Genomic DNA, 25720 nt, shown 5'->3' on the forward strand with positions numbered 1-25720 from the left:
ATTAAGCATTTACCATGTGCCAGCCATTGTTCTAAGCACTGGGAATGTACCCCACCTCCCAAACAAAATAAAACAAAAAGAAAAAAATCCAGTCCCTGCTGTCAAGGTGCTTGTGGTCTGCGGCGGGGAGGTGATGCAAATAGCTGTGTATGAACAAGACATAAATAAGATAAAATCGGGAACAGTCTCAGAGAAAAGGAAAGATTGGGTGCGATGTTAGCTGAGACTTGAAAGAAGCCAGGAAGGCCACGAGGCAGAAGTGAAGAGGGAGAGAGGTCTAGGGGAGCCAGAGGACATGGCCCCAGAGAGGTGATGAAGCGTCCTGTTTGAGGAAGAGAAAGGAAGCCACTTCACTAGAGTGTGGAGTAAGTGGGCTGGGGGTGGGGGTTGGGGAGTGAAGACCAAGGAGAAAAGGCTAGGAAGTCAGGAAGAGGCCAGGTCAGGAAAGGCTTTAAAAACCTAGGGGAGGATTTTCTATCTGATCTTGAGGGCAGTAGGGAGCTACTTTGAATAGCTGATTGAATGAGACTTGCTCTTTGAGAGCTGAGTGGAAGATGGGCTGGCTATGGGGAGGCTTGAGGCAGGCAGGACAGCCAATGGGAAAACCTTTGGATTTGAAGATGAGATCTGAAGTTTCAGTGTTGGTTTTAGTTCTAATTATCTTTGTGACATCAAGCAAGCCACAGACCCTCCTGGTCCTCAGTTTCTTCATCTAGGAGGGCAGCAAGCAAGACGAGCTCTTAAATACATCCCAGCTCTAAGTCCTAGGATCCAAAATAACCATGAAGGAATTGCTGTCGCCTCACTAAAGAAGCTAAGGGGTAGGTCAGTTGAGTGCTGTCTGCAGTTATCTTTGGAGGGCTGTGATGAGGCTATGAACTACCTGTTCTTCCTCTCTGATTTAGATCCCAAGATAAGGGATGAACATAAAATAGGAGAATTGGATGCCAAAGCATTCCTGACTATCAAGGCACTGATTACTGACGTGAACTTCAAAAACACAGAACATGCATATTCTGATCGAGTTAAAGGGGAGATCGGTGTTCTAGCAAGGACTTGAAAGGAATACAGAAAGAGAAGAATTGGGGAAATGAGTTTATGTTTAGTATTAGTAGTAATAGTAAAAATAATAATAGTTTAATATTAATAGTGATAATAGCTAGCATTCCTGTTTTTTAAGGGTTGGAAAAAATCTTTACAAATATTATGTCATTAAATCCTCACAATAACCCTGGGAGGGAGATGTATTATTAACCATATTTTACAGATGAAGGAAATGAGGCAGACAGGTTAAGTGACATGCCCAGAGTCATACAGCTAGTAAGGGGTGAAGCTGGATTTGAATTCAGGCCTTCTTGAATTTAGGTCTTGTACTCTACTATGATATAGAAACAAATATTTACACACGTTCATTTATAAAATGCCTGTCTATCTCTTGACATGTAATGTAGTGCTTCATAATGTAATTCTAGCTATATTTTGTTTAGATGTAATAAAACCCTGGGAGTCTCTATTTCCAGAGGTCTCCTAGGAAAAGAATAAATAGATAGGATATAATACAGTAACATTTATTAATCACCTCTTCTGTATAAGGCATTGCTTGCCTGACTTTGGAGCCAGATGACATTCTGAGGTTCCTTCCATTTCTGTAGTTCCAGGCTTTTCTAATAATCTTTAAGCACAAAATTAAACAAAACAAAACCAACCCTCACATTCTCAGTTGTCACTATGAAATAATCATTTTTAGTGTCTAATATACAGTGTATCAAATTTACAGGGCAACAAAAACCTGTATCTCTCATTGGTAAATTGATCATTGGGGTTATTTTTTTAAGAGGGGGGTTCATAGTTAAGAAATAGCTACAGAATTTTGATGACTGTAGATCATATGTTATAAACACTAGAGAAAGCAAATGTCTTTTTTACAACAGAAATACCCTGGCCAGGGTCAGTCAATGAGTCCAACTGGGAAGATCTCCATTTGACTGCTTATTCTAGGTTCTTTAATTTCCCCCTATCCTAAAAGGCTTCTTCTGATTTATCTTGAACCTCTAGTAAGGATTATGTATGGGCATGGGCATGATGCGTGGGCAGGCTTGGGCATTGTCATTAAAAGGAAGTACCAGCTGGTGTGCCTGGGTCAAGCCCCTCTTTGTTGATCATACATACTTAGCCTTCCTTTTAATGTTTTCTTGACAGTGGATTGGCACTGTAGCTTCTGGGTGGAGAGAGTCCCCTCTGACACCTACTGGCTGGGATCTCTGCATCCTCAGTGCTCGAGGAAACACCTTTAAGACTAGCTTGTAGAAAAGGTTCCAACATGAATTGACAAAGGGATTTTCCTCACCAGGAAATTCCCTATATCCATAAAATCTCAGGTTCATCCCTATGGACATCTCATTTTCTATTTTCTTTCCTTTTGCACCCAACAGTTTTTGCTACACAAAAATTTGACCATGTCTGCTCATAGGGAAAAAAAAATTGTTTTGAGAAATTAACTGAGACTGATGTGGAGAGAGAGAGAGAGAGAGAGAGAGAGAGAGAGAGAGAGAGAGAGAGAGAGAGAGAGAGAGAGAGAGAGAGAGAATATTCATGTATGTATTTCAAAGGAAGGAGTTGGTTACAGGGTACAGGGAGATGTTCAGCCTGGGTTAGCTGGGGAAGCTGACCACTCCTCTTGAATCAGCTCTTCAGGGTGGGGTTTTATCTTCTGTTTATCCATTTTTTGAGTAAAGTTCCCAAAACCAGACACAGCCATATTAAAAAGTTCAAAACCATGCAAATACATTTCAAAGAAAATCAAACCAGATTCCCTTTCAATAGAGGGCAATTAAGTAACAAATAAATACATGATTTTCAGATTATCAGCCATATGATGTTTCTGCATTCCTCTGCTCACACCTTTTAAGTGAAGAAAATAATGAATTGGTTGTAGTTCAAAAAAAAACCTTTTGATATTTGGAGAAGTAGTATAGCACCACACAGCAATTTATTTATTTTCATTACTGTGGGAACCTAATGAGGTACAATTCAGGTCTATTCAGTTGTATAACATTTTATCTAAGGTTTACTCTGTGCAAAAAACCTTCCTAAGCCCTCAGTAAGCACATGAAATCAGGCAGTGACATTATATATTTGGTCTGGATTTATTTCAAAATTATCTATTCTTTTTTATGATTTTAACCTTTTCAAAACCAAAATCACATTGTTTCTCATACAGAAATGAAAAGCAAAAAGCAATTTAGAGAAATGAAGCATTTCCAGAAATGGCTATTATCTTGACTGCCAATATGGGTTCCTTGCAAACAGTTTGAAATAGTTTTGCCATCTTATCTGAAAAAAAAATAATCTTTTGACAACTATTTTAAGTAGGAAGACCATGAATTCCCTTGAGAGTTGCTGGCAAATAAGGACGTTCACAGCATGTCTTAGAGCAGAGGATGGCTTGTGAAAATGCTTAAAAACATTTCAGTATCTCAACCATCTCAAAGGAAATGTTGTTTTGCTTCAACAATCGAAAGAAACATTTCTATTCTAGACAAACCAGCATTTTAAATGAAAGTTGGCTGAGTGGGTTATTTTATTTGGAAAATACTTTGTGGTGTAGACAGTGTTCCTGTAAATTTGGCAATGATCCCTTACCTCCACAGTGTACACAAATATGTCCAGTCTTTTATCATTATTATTATTATTTATTATTATTATTATTATTATTATTATTATTATTATTATTATTATTATTATTCCCATTAGGGTTCTCCATTCAGCAGTTAAAGATCATGTGCCTCTGAGTTGTGACCCAGTGAAGTACTCTATTCGTATTATATCCCGTATTTGGGATGGGTGGAATCCAACAAGTAGAGATGAAGAAGGGCATTTAAGACATAATTATGTTTTCTCTCTCAATGGAAAATTACTGCAACCTGATACAGATAGTTTTGATTCTCACCACCCACCTTCTTCCCTTCCTTCCTCCCTACTCCGTTACACACACTACACACACACACACACACACACACACACACACACACACACACACACACACAGCTATCAAACAACAGAGAGATTTTTTTTATTTGAGATTTTGAATATCAGATATAACTGTATTCAAAACTTCTAAAACCTTTAAACACATCACAAAGATAATTGAGGACTCCTTTATATAGGAATGGGACAATGAATTCTTTGCTAGTCTTCCCCTTAGTGGAAATTGAAAATAGGATCTTAAATCCATTTTGACAAAACAAACTTTTATTCCCCAGCCTCTTAGGATCATGGATTGACAACTCCAGAGGGACATGAGTAGTTACTTTTCACATAAAGAAATTGAAGCCCATGGGGTGAAGTTACTTGGGTGACTATATTCATTCCTCTCCTCCCTTGGCCCCATGGGTTTGTTAGAAATAACGCAAGTTTTATTTGCTAATTCCCTACTTGTATATGAGAATATGTGAGTGTGAACCCTGGCCAACTTTTGATAAAATTTTGTCAGATTATGTTGAAAGAACTTTAGAAAAGTTTTAAAAATAATTAACGCAGTCTCTCTTACAAAGAGCAGATGTTTTAGCTGAGTAGCCATCTGCCCTGCTTTGATCAGCTCTATTCAATGTAAATTTAATGGTCTCACCAGGAAATAATTTTACCAAGACTTGAATCAAGGAGAAACTTCTGGTTCTTTGAATAACTGTATAGTTCAGTGAATAGAGCACTGGGTTTGGAAATCAGGAAGACTCATCTTCATGAGTTCAAATCTGGCTCCAGATACTTCCTAGCTGTGTGACTCTGGGCAAGTCACCTAACCATATTTGCCTCAGTTTCCTCATCTTTAAAATGAGCTGGAGAAGGAAATGGCAAACCAAGTCCAGTATCTTTGCCAAGAAAACCCCCACAACAATGGTAGCCATGAATCTGACCCCGTACTCCCTTAGACTTACTTTGACTTAACAAGAATTCAGGAAAAGGAGTTCCTTACATGGGCAGAATACCTAAAGTTTAGAAAAGTTTAGATGGGGAAAAGTGGATGAAATTTCATTAGGATTTTCCTCATTTTTCAGTTTCTTTCTTGCCTCAAGTGTCCAAAAAGTACATCCTGTTGTGAATGGTGTCCTCAGAATCCCACTGTGAACTACCTTGAAACCAAAAGTTTCTGTTCAGTGTTTTAGTAATTAATCACTATCAGATGAGGTCCAAAAATGCAGTCATAATTCTATCAAATTATATCATCATTCCTTTGTAACAGATGAAAACAAAGCTTGTAAATATATTCTTGTTCCAAATTTAAAAATATGAAAATAAGGAAGGTATCTCCAAGGCAGGTAGCAAATGTACAGTTGTGCCAGCTGGAGATTCTGAATGCCCCTTGGACTGAGGTGCTGTGGCATCTGAGTGTCTCCCTCACGTCATAGTCCACCCACCAGCACTGTGACAGAGGCATTGCTAACAAGCCCATTGAAATGCCCCCCAAGAGCACAGAGGAGTAGCACAGATTCCAGTCAACATAATTTCCAAAAGGCAAAAAATATGTTTTTTGTCTTCTTTTCAAACTGTTGGCTTGTTTGTGGCTGCTGCCTAAGGACCTTTGGATGAAACCATGTCCTATGACCTCTAGCTGTCAGCACAGAATAAGAATTATTCTTTTGTACTGTACCAGCAGCCCAGTAGTATCCTCATGCTGAAATCAAATCCCCATTTTATTTACTGGACTCATGTCGATCAATGTCTTTGCTGAAGGTAATAATGTCCGTTATTTATCACATGCCTCAAAGACTCTGATTTTCCGTCATTGAAATTTCGCAATCTCGAGGTAGAGTTTTCAGAGATCTTAGAGTCGATCTCGGGCAGAATCTGAATTCAGATCTTAAGCTTTGTGAGGGTAAGAAGGAACCTTCTCTTTTCAAAATTCTACATTTCTCTCAGGGCTCTGTACACAGTTAAGCAGCAAATGAGTATATGTTGAACTGGATGAGGTTATATTATACCAGACTGAAATAAACTGAATTGAACTTCTCCCCGATGAACCGCCCAGTCATCTGTCTGACTGTTAGCTGAATCTTCAGCTTGGCATGCTGAGTGATGTTGTCAACAAACCCTTCTCTGAAAAAGATGCATTCCCTTGATCCTAGCTCAGTGGGATTCAGAACCATGCTGTGTTTATAACAATAGCTAACTCTTAGATAGGTTTTTGCTCTGTGAGAGCCATCTTCATTGTGTCCAGAACAAAGGGAAAAGCAAACCATTATTTCTTATGAACTTTGTCAGTGCCTATGAAGTACCGGCGAAGGCAGTCCATACTTGCTTTCTTCCATTTTCCTGCACTTCTGCTGGCTGCCCTGCCCCGTGGGCTGATCTCGCAGCCTGGAACGGGCATCGCATCTGGTTTTTATTTCTCCTTAGTTTCTCCTGAGGATTTGGCTGCAGCAAGTTCTCAGCTCCCCCAGAAGCCAAGCCAATATAATCAACCATCGCTTATTCAGACATTTTTTAACGCTTCCAAAGGAAAGCAGCAGATCAGCTCTACGAAGATATGGTGACCGTCTGCCGCTATCAATAATTTATCTCTTCGATGGCTTTAAATATGATTGTGTTAAAAGGAAAAGGGAGGGGCTGGCTTATTTCTCATTTTTTATGGTACCCTAATCCCATCAGAAATGGCTGGTGTTTGCATTTTACTAGTTCAGACCTCCCTGGTTTCTGCTGTGCCTGGCAAAGACCACAGAGGGTGCCCACAGGAGTGGTGTTAATTGGAGAGCCCTATAGAATGGGCTCAGAAAATTGAACAAGGCTGAATGTAGTCCCATTTAGTTCTTCTGTTCTTATCTTGACTCATTTTTAGTAAGAAATGTGATACAGGAATATCCTGGCTCAGAATTTCCTATTTGATTCCCTTTTATAAGAAAATGGTTTTTTTTCTTTTTTTCCTGGCCTGCCCAGAATCACAGCAGCTGTGGCTTCCAGGGGGTTGGCAGTTCTTCCCCATGGATTTGACTTGGCATCCAACCTCATTGGTTTTTTTTTTTGTTTCTTTTGTTTTGTTTTTTACACTGAGACAAATACCTCACGTTAGCGGACTACTGTTCATAGAGCATTTCCCCATAACATCTCCTGTGAACCTCACAGCAACTTTGTGAAGTATATAAAACAGGGATTATTCCCATTTTCCAGATGAGGAAAATGAGGACCATGGAAGTTAAATGACTCATCCAAATATTCGTGATCCACAGACATGCTACATCAATCCAAAAAAGGCTAAGACCCTATTGCATTGCATTGCTACATGTAAATATAAAAAACGAATGATTGTTATGAAAAACAATTTTCTCATCCATTTTTTGTCCTCATAGAAGTTCTTCTTGTTTGTACACAGTGCAAAAGGAGTTTTAAAACCTGCTACCTAGCACCTTCTCGTTATTAGACATGCTTTATTATGCAAAGATTATTAAAACAACATTTGGCTGGCTGTGAAAATGAGGGTCATGCATGTTGTTAAGTATGCCAGGTATGGGGACAGATGGCTGAAAAGTCCCTGTCTCCCTCACTCCAAGGAAGCTGGAAACAGATCATTCAAATTAGATTTCTTGGCAAATTTTGTAATAACCGCAAGCACCATGATTTGCTAAGTTAAATTATAGTGTAAGGTCAACAAATAACAAATTAATTTTTCTTAGAATAATCAAAGGAGTATTGAGAAACAGGCTGATTGCCTCTATTCAAAACTCCTTTTTATCCACACTATTATTTCTTATTAGAATCATTGGTAGAAGAGGGTCTGGCAACATAATAGTAGTAGTAGTAGTGGTAGCAGTAGTGGTGGTGGTACTAGTAGTAGTAGCAGTAGTAGGAGTAGGACATTATACTACTAGAAGTTGTATAATAATAGATATAATAGTAATGATAATCATGTTACTTAGTTGTGTCTCTTCATAACCCCAGTTGGGATTTTCTTGTCAAAGATACTGGAGTGGTTTGCCATCTCCTTCTCCAGCTCATTTTACAGATGAGGAAACTGAGGCAAACAGGGTGAAGTGACTTGCCCAGGGTCACACAGATAGTAACTAAACTAGTGTCTGAGGCTGGATTTGAATTCAGGAATCAGTCTTCCTGATTCCAGGTCTGGAGCTCTATGCAGTATGGAACCACTTAGCTTCCCCAATAATAATCTAGAATTTCTATAACACTTTCTGGGGCAGAGAATGGACATTTGATTTCATTGGGATAGGGAGCCCTGGAGGTGCAGGTCTATACCTTCTCTGACAATTAAAGTCTTAAAGCCTGTAAGTATTCATAGTCTTGGGCACTGGAGATTGAGGGATTTGCCTGGGGTTACATAGCCAGAGGGGAACCCAGGACTTACTCATCCAAAGATAAGTCACTATCCACAATGCTGTAGCAATTTTAAAGCTTGCAAAGCACTATATATCCACTCTCTCATTTAAACCTCATATCTACTTTAGGAGGCATTATTATCATCCCTATTTTACAAGGAAGGAAACTGAGGCTCCCTGAGATGAAATACCTTGCCTGTGTTGTCATAGCTACTAATTGTGAGAGGCAGGATTCAAACACATTTTCCGTATTATACATCCAAAACTGTCCATGCTGAATTCCATCAATAAGCATTTATTAAGTGCATGTCATAAGGGCTGTAGATACAAAGAGAGGCCTCCATTCTCATGGAGCTCATGGTCCAATGGAGGAAACAACATGCAAACAGCTATGTGTGATCCTATATCCAGGCTCCATGCAGGATTATTTGGAAATGATCAGCAGAGGGAAGAGGCCGGTATCAAGGCAGACCATGAAAGGCTTCCTTTAGAAAATGGGATTTTACCTGGGACTAGAAGAAAGCTGGGAAAGCAAGGAGGCAGAGATGAAAAAGGAAAACATCTCAGGAATGATGGACAGCCAAGGGAGTTGCTTGGAGTTGGGAGATGGCGTATCTTGTTTGAGAAATAGCGAGGAGCTGGGTGCACCTGGAACCCAGACTATGTGTGTGGGGGTGGCATAAAGTGGGAGAAGACTAGAAATGGGGTGGGGCAGCTGAGGAAGGGCTTTGGACACCCCACCCTATAGTATTTCTAATTTGATCTTGGAGTCTGGTCACGCTTGCGCTTTACAAAGATCACTTTGACAGCTAAGTGAAGGATAGACTCGGGGGAGACTGGAGGCAGGGAGACCAGCAAGAGACTACTGAAGTGTTCTAGGTAGGAGAGGATAAGGGTCTTCCAAATTCTCAGTTTTGTATGAGTAATTGTACTGAATTTTCCTTTTTGTTTTTCAGAATATCAGTTAAGGGCTCCTTGCTAAAGTTCTAGTTCCTATCCGTGATACTAAATTTATGTTATTTCTCAAGAATGAAATAGAATAAAAACTGTGAACCTGTGAAGTTGCGCATTCAGCTTGAATAGACTCAATATGGTTGACTGTAGGAACATTCTGGCATCAAAGTTAATCATCTTACATTGCTCCTAGACACTCTAAAAGCAGATGTCATGGTGTAGCAAGCAGTTTCAAATATATTCAGCTGAAGACTGTCGCCATCAATCAACTTCATTTTGAAATGTTTAAGTATCTTTATAACTTATTTTACAATATCAGTGGATTTACCAGTTTATAGAATATATTTCATTTTGCAATGGTAGAGAATTAGGTCACCATTGTTTCTATAGTTTCTGCAGATATGAAGGTAATGTCAAGAATACTGTCTTTTTTGTTTGCAAATGATGAGAAGAGATTTCAGCTTTTTTCAAACTTGTATTCTTCTGTTGTAGGGTCGCTGTTCAAGAGAGAACTGCAAATATCTTCACCCGCCTCCCCACTTAAAAACACAATTGGAAATAAATGGACGCAACAACCTGATTCAGCAGAAGAACATGGCCATGCTGGCCCAGCAGATGCAACTTGCTAATGCCATGATCCCTGGCGCCCCGCTACAACCTGTGGTAAGCTGGCACTTGTAGGATTCTCCTTTTCCAATCATGTCTTGGCATCCGATATCTCTTCAAAACAGACCATTGGATGGGAATCTAAACTGAATCCAAATGGAGTGTGTGAAGCGTTCAGCACTTGATGGGAACCAATCACACCAAGCTATAGCATCAAACACTTTGTAATATAACTCTCTTTCCTATAATTATTGCAAATGGCATCCAGGCTCTTGCATGTGATAAATTCTCCAGTTTCGCTAATGCTCTTTGGTAGCTCCGGGTCATTAAGGCTGTCATAGTCGTGTGTTAAATCGTAGTCTATTCCCTGGGTTATTGGTCATGGTTCCCTCTACCTGGAATAGAATCAGACATACATGTACGATTTGCAGAGGCTGGAGAATGGTTTCCCGTGATAGCCTGACAGTTTTTAAGGCTAATATAGAAATAGCTACGCCGTAAAACTCTGGGATCATGGATCCCGTGTGCAAGCACGTGGACAGCACTGTGCTAACGTGGTTATTTTGCTGTGAGAAATCACAAACTAAGGCTGTCTTTGGAAGGGTCCCACTGAGGCTGCTGTATCTATTTCATGGCTGAAACCATCAGATAAGTGAGGCAATTGAGGAATGTTCTAGAAGCAGCTGTATGAGACACTCCTTTGACTTGCCCAATCTTCTTCCTGGTCCTGTAAAGTGGAGGATTGCAAGGAGTGGTTTCCAATGGTCGGGAGAAGGTATCTTCAGGGGAGAGTCAGATGCCCACGAAAACGACGTGGTTAGACTATTGATTGAAAGGGAGTTTATTGGGAACAGAAGGGGAATAACAATTATCTGTACCCTATGATAGAGGCGGGAAAATATGATTCAAAATACTTTCTTTTGACTGGTATTTATTTTATTTTAAAAGTTAACACCAGCTTAAACATTTATAATTTAAATTGACACAGATGCCAACCTACTCATTTCAAACTGCTATGCTGGGGGCAGTTTACTAACTTTAATTTCTTAAAGGAATCCATGAGGATAGGTTCCCTCCTGGTGCAGGATGATAAGATTTCTTTCTTTCACTTTTTGGACCTTTCCAGTAGCCTTGGGGCATCTGATAGGTACATTATAAGTAGCTACCAATTTGTGGAAAACATGATATCACCCTTAATGTTAGATAAGTTGCACGAATTAAATATTTAAAGCACACTTACCATCATATTGCATTCTCTCTGTAATAGGAAGCATTACTAGAGGCAGGAAATGTTGTTTGTCTTAATAGTTGAGCACTAAATTCGGCCATAAATGTCAACAATTATTATAGTAGAGCCATCCGTGGAACAGACTGAGCAGTGGCCTCAGTTGGACGCTTTCAGAGACAACCTTAGTTTGTGATTTGAACCCGAGTAGGCCCGACTCCTAGGTCAGCACTTCATCCCCTCCGCATCTCTGCCTCTCACCTGACTTTGTGATTCCAATGAATGTGAAAATAGCATCCTACATGGCATGGAAAACGAACTTTTGGTAATCCCTGGTGTGAATAACCAGCTGAGATTACAATTCTGAGTACCTTTAATGAAGTTTAAACCCTGGCTCTGATATTTAGTACTTGGGCAAATCATTCTGTACCTCAGTTTCCTCATCTGTGAAATGATACAGTTGGTCTAGGTGTGCTCAAAACCCAAGAGTCTTTCCCGCTTTCCTTCCCTTGAGTGTGCTGTTCTTGTGCAAAATGTCCTCTGCTCATCATTTGTCATGTTTCCAGGAATACCTGGAATACTTCCATTGTTTCCGAGAGCTTACTTGTCCAGTGTGCCCGGGAGTGGTCCAGACAAGGCTTTACTGTTACCCCCGAGTGTCCCAAGTCAACACCTCTACATCTAAAAAGCGATGTTAAGCCATTCGGTGTCCCCTTTCATCCACCCTGCTGTGTGTGGTGTGGCTCTGGAAGAGGGTATCTATGCAGCCTGTCTCCAGGTCATGTGAGCGGATGGCTGAATTTGGTAAAAAGTGTCAGCCTTGGTAGAGAATTGTTTGAAGTAAGACAACTTGGTGAGGTGGGGAGAACGCTAGACTGGGAGTCAGTGAGAGGAGTCTTCAACACTCACTTGGGAACAGTCAAAACAATTATCTCATTGGGTTAGCCTACTAAATAAAACAGTGCCTGTCAAATGCTTTGTAAACCTTACAGCACTTTAGAATTGTGTTGTGTTTCTACACTAATTGGGAAAGGGGGGAGAGGGGGGAGGGAGAAGGGGGCATAGAAAAGAGAGGAGAAGACAGAATATAGGAGGGAAAGAGGGGTTGTGTGTGTGTGTGTGTGTGTGTGTGTGTGTGTGTGTGTGTGTGAGAGAGAGAGAGAGAGAGACAGAGAGAGAGACAGAGAGAGAGAGAGGGAGGGAGAGACAGACACAGAGAGACACAGAGAAAGAGAAGAGGGGGAAGAGAGAGTGCAGGGAAGAAAGGAGGAGTAGGGAGAGACAGAGACACAGAAAGAGACAGAGACAAACACAGAGAATCAGAGAGATAGAGACAATGAGATAGGCAGACAGACAGACACACACACACACACAGGTGGCACACATTATTGTATTGTATAGTAGAAAATGTTAACTGGATTTGAGGTGAGAGGCCCTGGGTTCAAATCCACTCGTCTGACTTTGGGCCTCCCTGACTCTTGCTTTGTTCCTCTCTAGAATGATATGATCAGACTGAATGATGTCTTAGAGTTCTTCCAGTTCTAAAACTTTTCTGCAGGTTCACAAAGAAGCTTATTTTGATTTCCATGCCTTCACGTTTAATTATTGTTGCCAAGTAACATTTGAGTAAATGGTAAAGATTAGCAGAGAGAGACAAGAGACATTCCCTACACAGCCTGCTTTATTCTGACAGTGTGCAGCTCCCTGGGAAGAAATGAAGGGGCTTTGATTTTTTTTTAATCAATTACTACGGAAACCCTAGCTTCTAAAATAGCCTCATTGACCTTTTGTTTTCACTGTGTGGTGGGGAGGGTTGTAGAAAAATCCAGTCAAAAAGCCCTGCCAAGTGTTAAAGCACACTCAGAAACAAGACTTCTTACTTTTTGATTGGCATAGAATTAAAAAATGTAAGCACTCTGTTTTCATTGCCTATTTTTATAATTGAAAGGAGAATCCTATTAAAATATCATTTCAGATGTGTTTTCTATTTTTCTTAACATTCTATAAAATATTAACAGACACATAATACACATAGACAGCTATATGTGTGTGCATGTGTACGTGTATCTATGTATGTCACTCCTTAATCCCCAGTGACCTCACCTCCATAAATCATGACACTGTCCATATACAATTTGAGAATGAATGACTATTCCTTGGTGTTTGCAGTATTTATTGTGTGACCTCCCAGGTGTTGGGACTTTCCTCCTTCTCAAACTACTGATTTTTCTTTTTATATCCTGTGTCTCCCTGAGTATGTGGCATTTCTGAGGGAAAAAGCTCCTTTGGTTTTTGTCTTTTTGTTTCAGTGTCTAGTATGAGGCCTTGCATACAACGGACCTTAATAAATGTCTGTTGCCTATGAATGTAAAGATTATCATGTAAAAGTCTGCCTAGACTGAAACTCACACGCTAAGAAGACCCATGAATGCTATGAAAGCATTTACTCCAAAGCAAGTTAAGTCAACGGGCATTTATTAAGCACCTACTTTGTGCCAGGCACTGTGTTTAGCACTGGGGATACAAAGCAAGATGAAAGACTGGTCCATGCCCTTGATGAGTTCACAGTGCCATGCAAGCAACCATGTCTAAGCAAGATAGATACGGGATAAATTGGAGATGACCAGGTGAGGGAAGGCATTACAGGGGATCAGAAAAGGAGGTGGACTTTTAGCTGAGACTCCAAGGACCCTGAGAGGCAGAGATGAGGAGGAAGAGCACGCCAGGCGAGAGGGATGGCAGGTGACAATGCCTTGAGTCAGGAGATGATTGGAACACAGTTGTGAAATTTTGAGGAGGAAGAAGGAAGTCGAAATTGTCAAGCCGCCCTTTATGTTAAATCCATTTTTGGAAAATGGTTCATTTAATGTCTAAAAAGCTAGTACTAGCAGCTAATTTCTGCAGCAGAGCAGAACAGTGAACACATTCATTAATTAGGGTCCAGTGTTCACTCCTGTTTATTTTCAAGGCTAATCACTGATTTGTTTTTCAATGAGATGCTGAGCTTCCTTGGAAGCTGTGGGTATTAATTAGTCAGTGACAATGTTTTGGTTTTTTTTTTTTTCAATTTCACATCATAGCCCTAGGCTCCATCAGTACAGTAAAACCATTATTGTCAAAATAGAAACAAACTAGCAAGTGATTAGCCTTGAAAGCAGAAGTGTAAACAGAAGTCAGTGAGATTGCTAATTGTTCTTCCCAACCATGGGCTTTAGCCAGCCCAGGGTCTACATGCAGCCATTTTCTTTATTGTGACCATTTATAACCTCAATAAATGTTCACCGGGACACTTGGAGAGTCCTTATCCCTTGCTTCTGCCCTTAAGCGCTCCAGTGAAATGATTTCACCTGATCTCATTGTTTACCTTAAAGAGAAAATGGAGTGGTCCTTGGTCTGTCCAGTTTCCATCATCCCCTTCGGGCGCCCTCTGTGCAGGCTGATTGCACATGCTGTCCTTTCAGAGCGCTCTGTTCCAGCCAAGCCGACATGTTTCATGCTCCAGGAAGGCTTCCCCATCCTCAACACATTGCTTTGACTTGACTCTGCATGCATTTTCTATAAAATGATCTAGATTTCCTTCTAGAAGATCATTTCCTTGAGAATAGAGGCTGTTCAGTTTTTGGATGTCCAAGCACCTTGTACCCCACTTGGTTCATAGTAGGGGCTTAATAAACCCTTGCTAAATTGAACTGATTGCAGGATATTTTCTGGAATCAATGGGGTGATCCACGAGTATGTTCAGCATGCTAAATACGAGGGCTATAGAGACAAGTAAAATAATCCTTGCCCTAAAAGAATTTACCTTTTAGTGGGGGACGGAAACCAAACCCAACCAAACCCCCATGTGCTTATATAGGTCATATACAAAATGGCCCACAGCAGCTCTAAAGTCATTCGGGCAGGTGAGGCTCTAACTGCTGGAAGGATGAGGAAAGGCACAGCTGGAGACACTGATCACGATGAAGGCTGACCAGGTCAGACCCCACTGCCCTGCCCTGAACTCCCGGCACTGCAGAAAAAGAGCAGGGAGAGTCTTTGGCAATCTGTACTTTGAGAAATGAAGAAACGGTGCCTTTCTGCAGCCGCTGCAGTGAAGTCCCTCAGTTGGCAGCTCTTTGTATCGATGGAGTGTCTGGCTGTTTGTGAACTAGCTCTCATTCTCCTGAGTGGCAGCAATTGCAGATAAAGGGAGGCGGATGACTCGGAGCTGCAGCCCTTTGGAAAATGATGTGGCTTTGCCTGCAGTGTCTTTAAGCAGACAGCAGGAAGGCATTTAGTCCTGCTGGGGTAAATTTGAAAAATAAAGGCATGTGAATCATCTTGGATACTCCCAGGAGCAATGCAGAGGAAAATCCTTTTGATCTTAGAATAATGATGATGATAATTAAGAAATAATAATAATTATTCTATCAATTTAGTGTGATAATAATAATCTCCCTCCTTGAGATTTGCTAAATGCTTTGCCTATGTTAATGTTATATATTCAATATGATACATGTAATATAGTCATAAGAATATTATTGCTATTTAATTTATAGTAAGGGGGACAAAGGGGCAGAATGGATGGAGAGACAGATGGCCTTGGAGTTGAGAAGACTGAGTTCATGTTTGGTCTGACATTTACCGGCTGTGTGACCCTGGGAAAGTCACTTAGCTTCACACTTCACAAGCCTGTGGCCAGCTGCAAGTCTGCAAGCTGTCAGGAAGCTTTTTTTTTTTAAATCAACCATGTCCAGGCACGGTGCTAAACACTAGGGATGCAAAGAAAGGAAAAAAAATCCCTGTTTTCAAGGAATTCATATTGTAAAGGGAACAAGCGTGTGCCTGCGGGATCTACCAGCAGAACCCTGAGGGAGGCTGCTGCACGCCTGCCTTGGGAAAGCGAGCTTCCTCTCTCGAAGTTCCTTAGACCAAGGAGATAACTAGGATGGCATTCTGCCCCTTCTCCTTTTCCCCCTCCTCCTTTCCTCCCTCCCCCTTCTTCTCCTCCTTCTCCTTCTCCTCCTCCTCATTCTTCCTCTCCTCCTCTCCTCTTCTTCTTCCTCCTCTTTTCTTCCCTCCTCCTCCTCTTCCCCCCTACTCTTCCTCCTTGTCCTCCTGCTCCTTCCTGTCCTCCCCCTCCTCTTCCTCTTTCTCTTTCTCCTCCTTTCTCTTTCTCCTTTCTCCCTCTATTTCTCTCCTCTTCCTCCTTCCATACATTTGAAAATGAGGACCCTAGTGTACATTTCACCCATAGTCAGCTCTTTTCAGAGGCCCTCTTCTGTGTCTCTAATGGTGGTTCATACACTTCCTACAACATTTAAAATATATGCTTCTATATGCATTGGAGAGACAGGAACCCTCTGGGAAGGGCATGTTAATTTGCAGCCAAGGCATGTGGATTGAACAAATCTTTTATTGTTACTATTATCAACAAACACTAATAAGAGCTAGTATTTACATAGTAATTTTAGGTTTGCAAAGCGCTTTACAGGTATGTTTTCATTGGATCCTCACAACAGTTCTGTGAGGTAGGTGTGCTTATTATCCCCATTTTACACGTGAGTAAACTGGAACAAACAGGCATGTAACATCACACAGCTAGTAAGTTCTTAGGTGGGATTTGAACTCAGGTCTTTCTCACTTAACCACAGAATTCCTTAGCATTTTGTATTGTTAAATATTAAGAACACAGAAAACAAATTAAATTTTAGGGCTCTTGTACACTGTGTCTTAGAGTTCTTTTTTTTTTAAACTTTAGGATTTCATTCAATTTTTATATATTTTTTTCTCAATTACAAATAAACAATGATTTTTAACATTTTTTTTAAATTTTGACTTCCTTATTCTCTCCCTCCCTCCCCATACCCCCCTCCTTTAGAAGGCAAGCAATTGGATACAGATTATACATGTATAGTCATGCAAAACATTTCGGTGTTAGCCATGTTGCAAAAGAAAACACAGGGTATCTTATAATTCTTAACTTTTTTTTGGTACAGAAAACAGAGCACTGGACTATTTTATCCTTCCCTACCTAAAATCCTTCAAATTATCTCCGATTTTCTCAGAGTGGAGGACCCGAGTATAAATCCTGCCTCAGATACTTATTAACTGTGCAACCTCATGCATATCCCTCAACTCCCCTACTTGTCAGTTTGCTCATCTGTTAATTAGGGGCGTTGGACTGAAAAAGAAATCCTTGTGGCCAGTCTTTTGGTGATCAGCTTCCTTCAACTTCGTTGGGCTGGTCAACCAATCAATAAATACTTATTAAGCTACTACATGCCAGGCACTGGGCTAAGCACTGGGGAAACAAAGAGAGGCAAAAGACAGTCCCTGCCCTCAAGGAGCTTACAGTCTAACGCAAATTGAATCCACAGACATACAGTATGCCAGTCATAGGACCGATAAAGAAAGCCTTTGAGGTTGCCAGGGCCTTCCAGAGCTTTTATTCGACTGAGATACTCTTTGAAAACCTAGGACCATCTCTACAGCATGAAGAGGCATCAGGGGAGACCTTTAATGGAGGGTTCTAGACCTGGTATCACAGAATACACATTCACCTAAGATACAGGTTGGCTTGAATATTTCTGGACATGTGAATTCAAATTATGGCTTCAGCTTAGACCAACCCTGTTACTTTAAGAAGCATTAGCACCAGTAGGCCATGGTCACACTGGTGCTCAAACAGATGCTGAGGCACTCCTGACTCCCTGCCCTGTACCAGGGCAATTGAGTGTTGAAGGTGGGGGAAGGGTGGATTGTGTCTGGCCATTCAGCCGTTGGCTTCAGATAAAGGCAGAAGATAAGCCCCAGAACTGGACTTGTTGGCTTATCCCCTGAATTAAGTTTTGTGCACTTTGTACGTATCTCACGTTTACTCATCTTTGTGTATAATATCTTTTTCCAATAGAATGTAAGCTCTCTGATGGCAGGCACTGATATATAGATGTGAATATATATATATATATATATATATATACACACACACACATATATATATATATACACATATATATATGTGTATGTGTGTGTGTGTATACATATATATGTATATATGTTTAATTTGATCTTTGACTCATGGCACATGGTAGATACTTAATAGATGCCTGCTGAATTAATTAAGGCAAGGTTGTTTATTAACCTCAGATAGATTTATTTCACAATTATGGTAGAGACTAGTCATGCTGTTTAGATGGGACAGTAAAACTTCTTGCCTCAAAGCCCTGTTAATTAACATGTTATCACAACCTTAGCTTGAATTTGTCACTAATGGGTCTAGTAAATCCACCATTTTAGGAGACCCAGGGATTATATACATTTTAGTTTGCTATTTTTACTGTGTGAAAGATTATCCTTAGAGGTCAATAAATGTATAAAAATTGAATTCTTTATAGTTTTTAAGTATTATCTTGTTCATTTGTTTTTCTAGTCATGTCTCTTTGCCAACTCCATTTGGGGTTTTCTTGGCAAAGTACTGGAATCGTTTGCCACTTCCTTTTCCAGCTCTTTTTACAGATGAGGAAACTGAGGCAAACAGGGTTAAGTGACTTACCCAGGGTCACACAGTTCCTAAGTGTCTGAAACTAGATTTGCATTCTGGAAGATGCCTCTTCCTGACTCCAGGCCTGGCACTCTGTGCACTATGGCGCCACCTAGCTGCTGAAAACTAAATATATTGATAAACCGATTAAACTTACCCCAAGCTTTGCATTTCTTTGAATCCCTAGCTTAGTAAAGCACCTGGCATATACTATGCACCTAATAAATGCTTGTTTGCTGACTGACTTAGTGTTATGTCACCTTTCCCAGTTTCCTGAGGGTATATCCATGTATTGTCCTCTGAATTGTGCTGCTGTATGTTATCCACTGGGTACCCTAACTTATTTGTTATCTCAGATAATAGGACCCTTATAACCTCTGAGCCCTTCGAAGCGGCTTTTTCGCACATATCTGATAACATAGTTAAGAATTCTTTTTTGAAAGTTCCCAAGGTTAAATCAGGTCAGACTTGGGGAGTTGGACAGTGATGAAAAGGCATTTCAGCACTGAAAAGCATAGCCATCCTTTTTCAAGTAAAACTTCTTCGTGTCATAGATTCCAAATCTGGGTAAAAAATCGGTGCAGAATTTCAAGGCCATTGTGCTTAAATAAAGTATTTGCAGGAATTTTTTTTTCTATTTTTGTAAGGATTTTTTCTTTTCTTGGCAAAATAAATGTCCATTTATAAAATAGCAAACCAATGAAAGGGCCTTGACAGGCATGATACCCATAATGCACTACCCTTGGGATTTAGAATGTAAACCACCTACTGGCCTTCTTAAATGGCATGAATGCTAATAGTTCTTTTTTCTTTTCCTTTTTTTTTCAGCCAATGTTTTCTGTTGCCCCCAGCCTAGCCACCAATGCGTCCGCCGCCTTCAATCCCTACCTGGGACCCGTTTCCCCAGGCTTGGTCCCAGCAGACATCTTGCCAACTGCACCAATGCTGGTTACAGGGAATCCTGCTGTTCCAGTACCTGCTGCGGCAGCAGCTGCAGCACAGAAATTAATGAGGACAGACAGACTGGAGGTAGGAAATAGTATGGCTGTTGACGCATCTGACTGGCTGTTGTTCTTTCTACTCTCAAAAATTCTTGGGCTGGGGAAAGATGTGCCCTATGGATTCACTCAAGTTCACTGCTTAGGGCAGTAGCCCTGAGTGTCTGGGTCTTTTTTGTTAGACAAATGTGCTTTTTTAAATAAGCCTGCATGTCATTGTACAAAGGAGGGTAATTAGACCCGTCCACTAATATGATTCCTTGTGCAGATATCATGAAGATTAATGAGACAATGTATGCAAAGTGTTTCAAAGATTTATGGGCAGAACATCACACATAGCATAACTACTGTTTGGGTTGTTATGATGACTCATTTATGGCATTTTTGTTTATCAAATAATTGCCTGATAAAAGCCTTTGAATAAGGAAGGAGATATTTTCTCTTGGATAATTGGATACATGGGCTTTTCTGGGAATCTTTCAGAGAGAATAGATAAAGCCCAGGACTTTTGAAGTGGTTGGTGTAAGTGTAAGGAGAAAGACCAGGTCTGAAGCTTTTTGGTGAGTCCATGGCAAGTGATAATTACATATATATACATATGTATACACACACACACGTACATATATATATATATATATGTATATATGTATATATATATATACATAGACATATATATGTATATATAATATACATATATAGTGAAGCCGGGCAATCTGCGGTCAACTTTGAAATAAAGAATTAAGCTAATTTCCACTTTTCCCCAGTTCCTTTTTCTGATTAGCATCATTCAGCATTTCACACTGAGAAGCTTTACATAATTTTGCATATTACGTTGGGATCATTTTCCCCATGAAAGTAATTACTAGCAAGAATGCAACATTGTCTCATTTACACAGGGTAAAGAACAAAGGCCATGTGATCTGGTGGAAATAACACATCACTTGGAGGCAGATGACCAGCCTCCCCTTGGGGTTCCACAATCTGGTAACTGTTTGACTTTGGGCAAACTCTGGAGTCTCTTTGGGCCTCGGTTTCCTTGTCCATTAGAATGTCAGCTCTTTCCAAGTAGGGATGAGTTCATGCCATGTATCCCTGTCCCTCACGCTTATCAGAGTTCTGCATGCACCACAGATACCAAAATGCTTGTGGTTTGAATAATGATGGCAATAGCTAGCACTGATATAGATAGCACTGTAAGGCTGGCAGAGTGCTTGGCAAATATCATCTGATTTTATCCCCATAACCACTTTCAGAGATAGGGACTATTATTATCCCCTTCTTACCGACGAGGAAATTGTGAGAGTGGGGGAAAGGAAGAAAAGGGGAGAGAAGGGATCCGGTACTTACTTTGTGCGGGAACCGTGCTGAACACTTTTTTAAAATAATATTTTATTTTTTCCCAGTTACATGTAAAAACAATTTTTAACATTTTTTTTAAAGTTTTGAGTTTTAAATTCCATTCCTCCCTGCATCCTCCTCCCTCCCCAGATACTGTCTGATAAGCAATTTAATCTGATCCTCACATCAACTCTGGGAGGTAGGTGTGATGAAAGGCCATCCCCATTCTACAGTTTAGGAAACTGAAGTAGACAGAGATTAAGTGACTTCTCCAAGATCACAGAACTAGTGTGTGTCTGAAGTTAGATTTTAATTCAACTTTAACTTGTTCACGGCAAGTTCAGCACTCTATCCATTTGCAGGACTTAGCTTTCTCTTCAATCTGTAAAATAGGTATAATGCCTGCCATCTCAGGTTAGGATTTTGAACCTGGGCGAGAGTCACCCAATATGGAATGGTGAGGACGTGAAAGAATAGCTTACCAGTCTCCAATAATTTTTAGGCAATCTCTGTGTAAACTGCATTCTTTGTATGTTAATAACCAGGCAAAACGCAAAACAGTCCAATTCCCAAATCATTCTTTCAGTCAGTTGGCATTTGTGTTCTCCTCCCAGTGAACCCCAAGGCTTCGTGTTCATCCACCTGGTTGAGTAGCTTGGATGAAGTGGGAGCGTGTGGGGTTTTTCCCTTTTTTGCGTGCCGTGGAACATGTTGGCAGTGTTTGGAGAGGCCCGTGGACCACCTCTCAGAATCATGTTTTTAATAATAGGGTACGTGGCACTATTTTGGAATAGCTAATATATCATCACAAAACAAAGACTCAAACCCCAAATTCAGAACTCTTAAAGTGGAAGAAGGGGCAACTTGGTGGTGCAGCGGTTAGAGTGTGGGGTCTGGAGTCAGGAAGACTGACCTTCCTGAGTTCAAATCTGGCCTAAGATACTTACTAACCATGTGACCTGGACAAGCTCTTCACCCTGTTTTCCTCAGTTACCTCATCGTTAAAATGAGTTAGAGAAGGAAATGGCAAAACCGCTCCAGTATCTTTGCCAAGAAAACCCAAAAAGGGTTCACAAAGAGTCAGACATGGCTGAAACAACTGAACAGCCACAAGAGTGGATGAAAGTATTGCTCTTGGAAAATAAGAAGAAAACTGAGTTGCTTCTCTGGGGCGAATATTTTTTTGGGTGGAATATGGATGAAATCTTTCTTCCACATGTGCTTGTAACTTAAATCTTATAAATACTTCACAAGTAAGGATCCATTTTAATGGAAGTGAACCAAGTCAGAGGGAATACAAAATTTTAAAAGGAACATTTGAGTCACTTTTGCCTCATGAAAGTAATAAATAGCAGGAATGTAAAATGACCACTCACATTTCAGACAGTTATTTGCCTTTAATAAAAGGAAATGAAACTCCATTGAAGGCCTTTTCCAACACCTCAGTCATGGGGTAGAGGTGACCCTGGATTACTGGCGTGTAAGCTTGTGTAATACCTGGTCTGCCCGATCTCATTAAGCCGGCAAAGTTTTCAAGGGAGGCCCAGGGACGGATTGTCCAAAGAACAGACTCTAAATTTAGCGAAGAGGCTCATCACCAGTGTGGCCTCGAGCTGATGAATTTTTGGACCCGCTAACTCTTGAAGACTCACTACTTAGCCGAGAGGGTATCGTTTTGTGCTCATAGTGGGGATACTTGTATTGATAAAATCACAGATGATCTGAGACGTGGAAATACAATAAAAGGAAGGATGAAGTGATAGCACTGGATGCCTTATTCTTGTACACTCTTGTTGTCTTGTTGACTTACCTCCTGCACGGTGTTCTTGAAAGGAGAAGTGCCTGGGCAACTGTAGAACAGTAAAGAAATAGTGGCTCTTCTTAGTAGTGGTTTCTTTTTTGGTTGTTTCCTGAATTTGTTCACATGCCTTGATGTTTGTATCGGTCTCTGGTTCGTATCTGAAGCAGGATCTGATGTTGACCAAACTGTGACGGCCAATCAATGTCACTCAGCCCCAACTCTGGGTAATCAGGGAAGACCATGATGTTTTGTTCGCCCCTAGTTATATGCAATGAGACTGATGAAAAAGCATTTGGTCTAGTGAAAATCACGGAGCACTGAAAGAATAAGAATGAAGACAGAGGAAGCTTTGGTGTCCTACCAGATCTCTCTCTCTCTCTCTCTCTCTCTCTCTCTCTCTCTCTCTCTCTCTCTCTCTCTCTCTCTCCCTCTCTCCCTCTCCCTCTCCCTCTCCCTTTTCCCCCCACCCCCTGCTGTCTGTCTGTTTTTCTCTCTGTGTCTTGGTGTCCATCTCTGTCTGTCTGTGTCTCCTCTCTGTCTGTTCCATCTCTTTTTGCTTTTTGATTTTATCAATGTGGGTATCCCCACTATGAGCTCTCCAATCCCAGCTTTTCATAGCCTCCCTTTTCTGTGTCTTCCCTTACTAGAATATAAGCTCCCTGAGGGCAGGAACTATCTTTCTTTTTTGCTTACATTCACATCCATAGCATTTAGAACTGGGCATGGAGTAATGCCTTCTTAAATTCAGTCTCTCTCACTACCTCTACCCCGCCCTTTTCTCCTCCCAGTTTTTTTTTCCTCTGTGTCCTCTTTCTCTCTTGTTTGCATTTTCTTTGTAAATTTGAATGTACCTGTGGCTATGAATCCAAATACACAATGAGATGAATCAAAGGGACACAATTAAAATTAATATAACTAAGAGCCAAATAAATAGATGGGTTTTTTTTTTCCTTAAAAATAATTGTCTTCTCTCAGTGGAAAACAAAGAGCAGCTTAAAGGAAGAAAACATAAGCATTGATGTAATTAAAACTGGAATGATAAAAGAAGATAGTAAAATAAAGAGTGGCTGGCCAGGCTTATTTAAATTGTAAAATTTACACACTGGCTGGCAAATAGAATGGCATACTTGAAACATTTTTCATTGTCTCTCTCCTATCAAAAAGAAAAAAAGAGGAAATTGTGTAATACTGTGTAGGTTAACAATATTAACAATGTTTAGATTTTTTAACAGAATGAAATATGAATGAATAAAATAGTTGATCCCTTAATCAGAAGAGGAAAACCAACCAACAAACAAAAAAACAACATCAAGGAGACCCAGTCTTCTAGAAGATTGAAGCTAACCTTTTCCTAATGGCGAGAGCTATCCCCAAGGATAGTAGGCTGTCTGGAGTGCTCTGAGTTTCCTCCACATGGGAGGTCTTCAGGCCGAGGCTGGCCAGCTGGCCACTGAGTTATGGGGTAGTGGGCATTTTTATTTGGGTAGACTTTGACCAGTTGACCTCCCAGGTCACTTCCAACTCTGAAATTCTGTGGTACAAAGATTGCATTTGAGGATAAGCAAGATCACATCCATTTAGCAGAGAGACAAGGATTTGGCCTCAGCAGATACCAATCTTAGCTCTGTCACTTCTTTTGTGGGTCCTTGGGCATATGATGGAGCTCCCATCTTGGGTGCTTGAGCTTCCTCATCAGTAAACGAGGAGGTTTGACAAGACTGAGTCTAAGGTAGTTGCCATATCTAAATCAAGCATTTATTAAGAAATTGTTGTTTGCGAGGCAATCTGATGGGCTCTTGGGCTCCAGAGATGAAAGCTTACACACTCTGTCCACACTAGAGGCTTCCCTTCTGCCTGGTCAGCAGGGGTGGGGACATTTTCTATCAGTTTTACTTGTTTCCACTGGAGTTCTTCCCTGTTTTTCAGATTTGTTCACTCTTTTTACCAGGACTGCAACAAACGTCATTAGTGCTACAAGCCGTTATTCATCCATGCCTCTTATCTTGCCTTATCCAGACACTCATTTTCTTTTCCTCTGAGTCTCAATTTCTTCATTTTTAAGATGGGGATAATGCAATCAATCAATATTTATTAAATGCCTACCATGTTCCAGGCACTGCGTTAAGCTCTGGTGAAATAAAAAGAGGTAAGACAATCTCTGCCCTCCACGAGCTCACAACCTAAACCTACCCCATGGGGTTTTGGAAGGATCTAATGAAATAACGTATGCAAATCAGTACGCAAAATTCGAAATTGTTGTACAAACATCATTTGTTGTTATTATCTTCTTTGGCTGCTTATATGTGAAATTATCTCATTTTCAGAGTTTTTATATGACAGGGTAATAAATGCACCAATGTATTTGCTAATTGGATGCATGCTCAGTTATTTTTGGTAAAACCTGTTCCCTCATGTAAAGCTGCAATACGTTTTCACATTCCAGCATATCACAATCCTTTAGGAGTGTTTTTTAAAATTGCTTTTCTAAATTGGTTAATAAGATCTTGGCCAATTCTTACTATTTTTTTCTATTTTTTTTTTTCTGCCAGACTTTCTCCCTCTGTCCTGTCTTATTTTTGGATTGGATTGCTTTGCTATAACTTGTTAATCATTGAAGAATTTCAAAACACTTTTCAAATAAATCTGCCTCCTTTTAATCCTTATTTTGTTACTTAGAAAAAGTCAGGCACATTGCTTAAGAAATCTGCCAAGATAGACACAAAAATAGGAGCAGGCAATGTTCTATAATGGGAAGTGTACTAGAAGGGCATCACGGCGCAGTGGAGAGAAAGCTGGGTGGTCTTCAGGTCCAGAAGCTTGTTGTTTAGTTCTGTTTGATTCCTTGTGACCTCATTTTGAGTTTTCTTCACAAAAATACTGGAGTGATTTGCTGTTTCCTTCTCCAACTCATTTTGCAGATGAGGAAACTGAGACAAACTGGGCTGAGTGACTTTG

The 25720-nt window shown here is 40.4% G+C and overlaps 1 protein-coding gene across 15 annotated transcripts in view; it reads left to right on the forward strand.

The window, feature by feature from the left end:
* MBNL1 (muscleblind like splicing regulator 1) overlaps positions 1-25720 on the forward strand; it is a 248076-nt gene that overhangs the window by 192082 nt on the left and 30274 nt on the right. For all 15 annotated transcript variants that reach the window (XM_078147507.1, XM_078147508.1, XM_078147504.1 and 12 more), the window contains 2 exons: positions 9768-9938; positions 19457-19657. In XM_078147507.1, coding sequence (XP_078003633.1) covers positions 9768-9938; positions 19457-19657 — 372 coding nt within the window. The remainder of the gene's footprint in view (positions 1-9767; positions 9939-19456; positions 19658-25720) is intronic.

Source organism: Phascolarctos cinereus, unplaced genomic scaffold (assembly GCF_003287225.1).
Source record: "Phascolarctos cinereus isolate Bilbo 61053 unplaced genomic scaffold, phaCin_HiC Scaffold_7;HRSCAF=346, whole genome shotgun sequence".
In the NCBI taxonomy this organism is placed as follows: Eukaryota; Metazoa; Chordata; class Mammalia; order Diprotodontia; family Phascolarctidae; genus Phascolarctos; species Phascolarctos cinereus.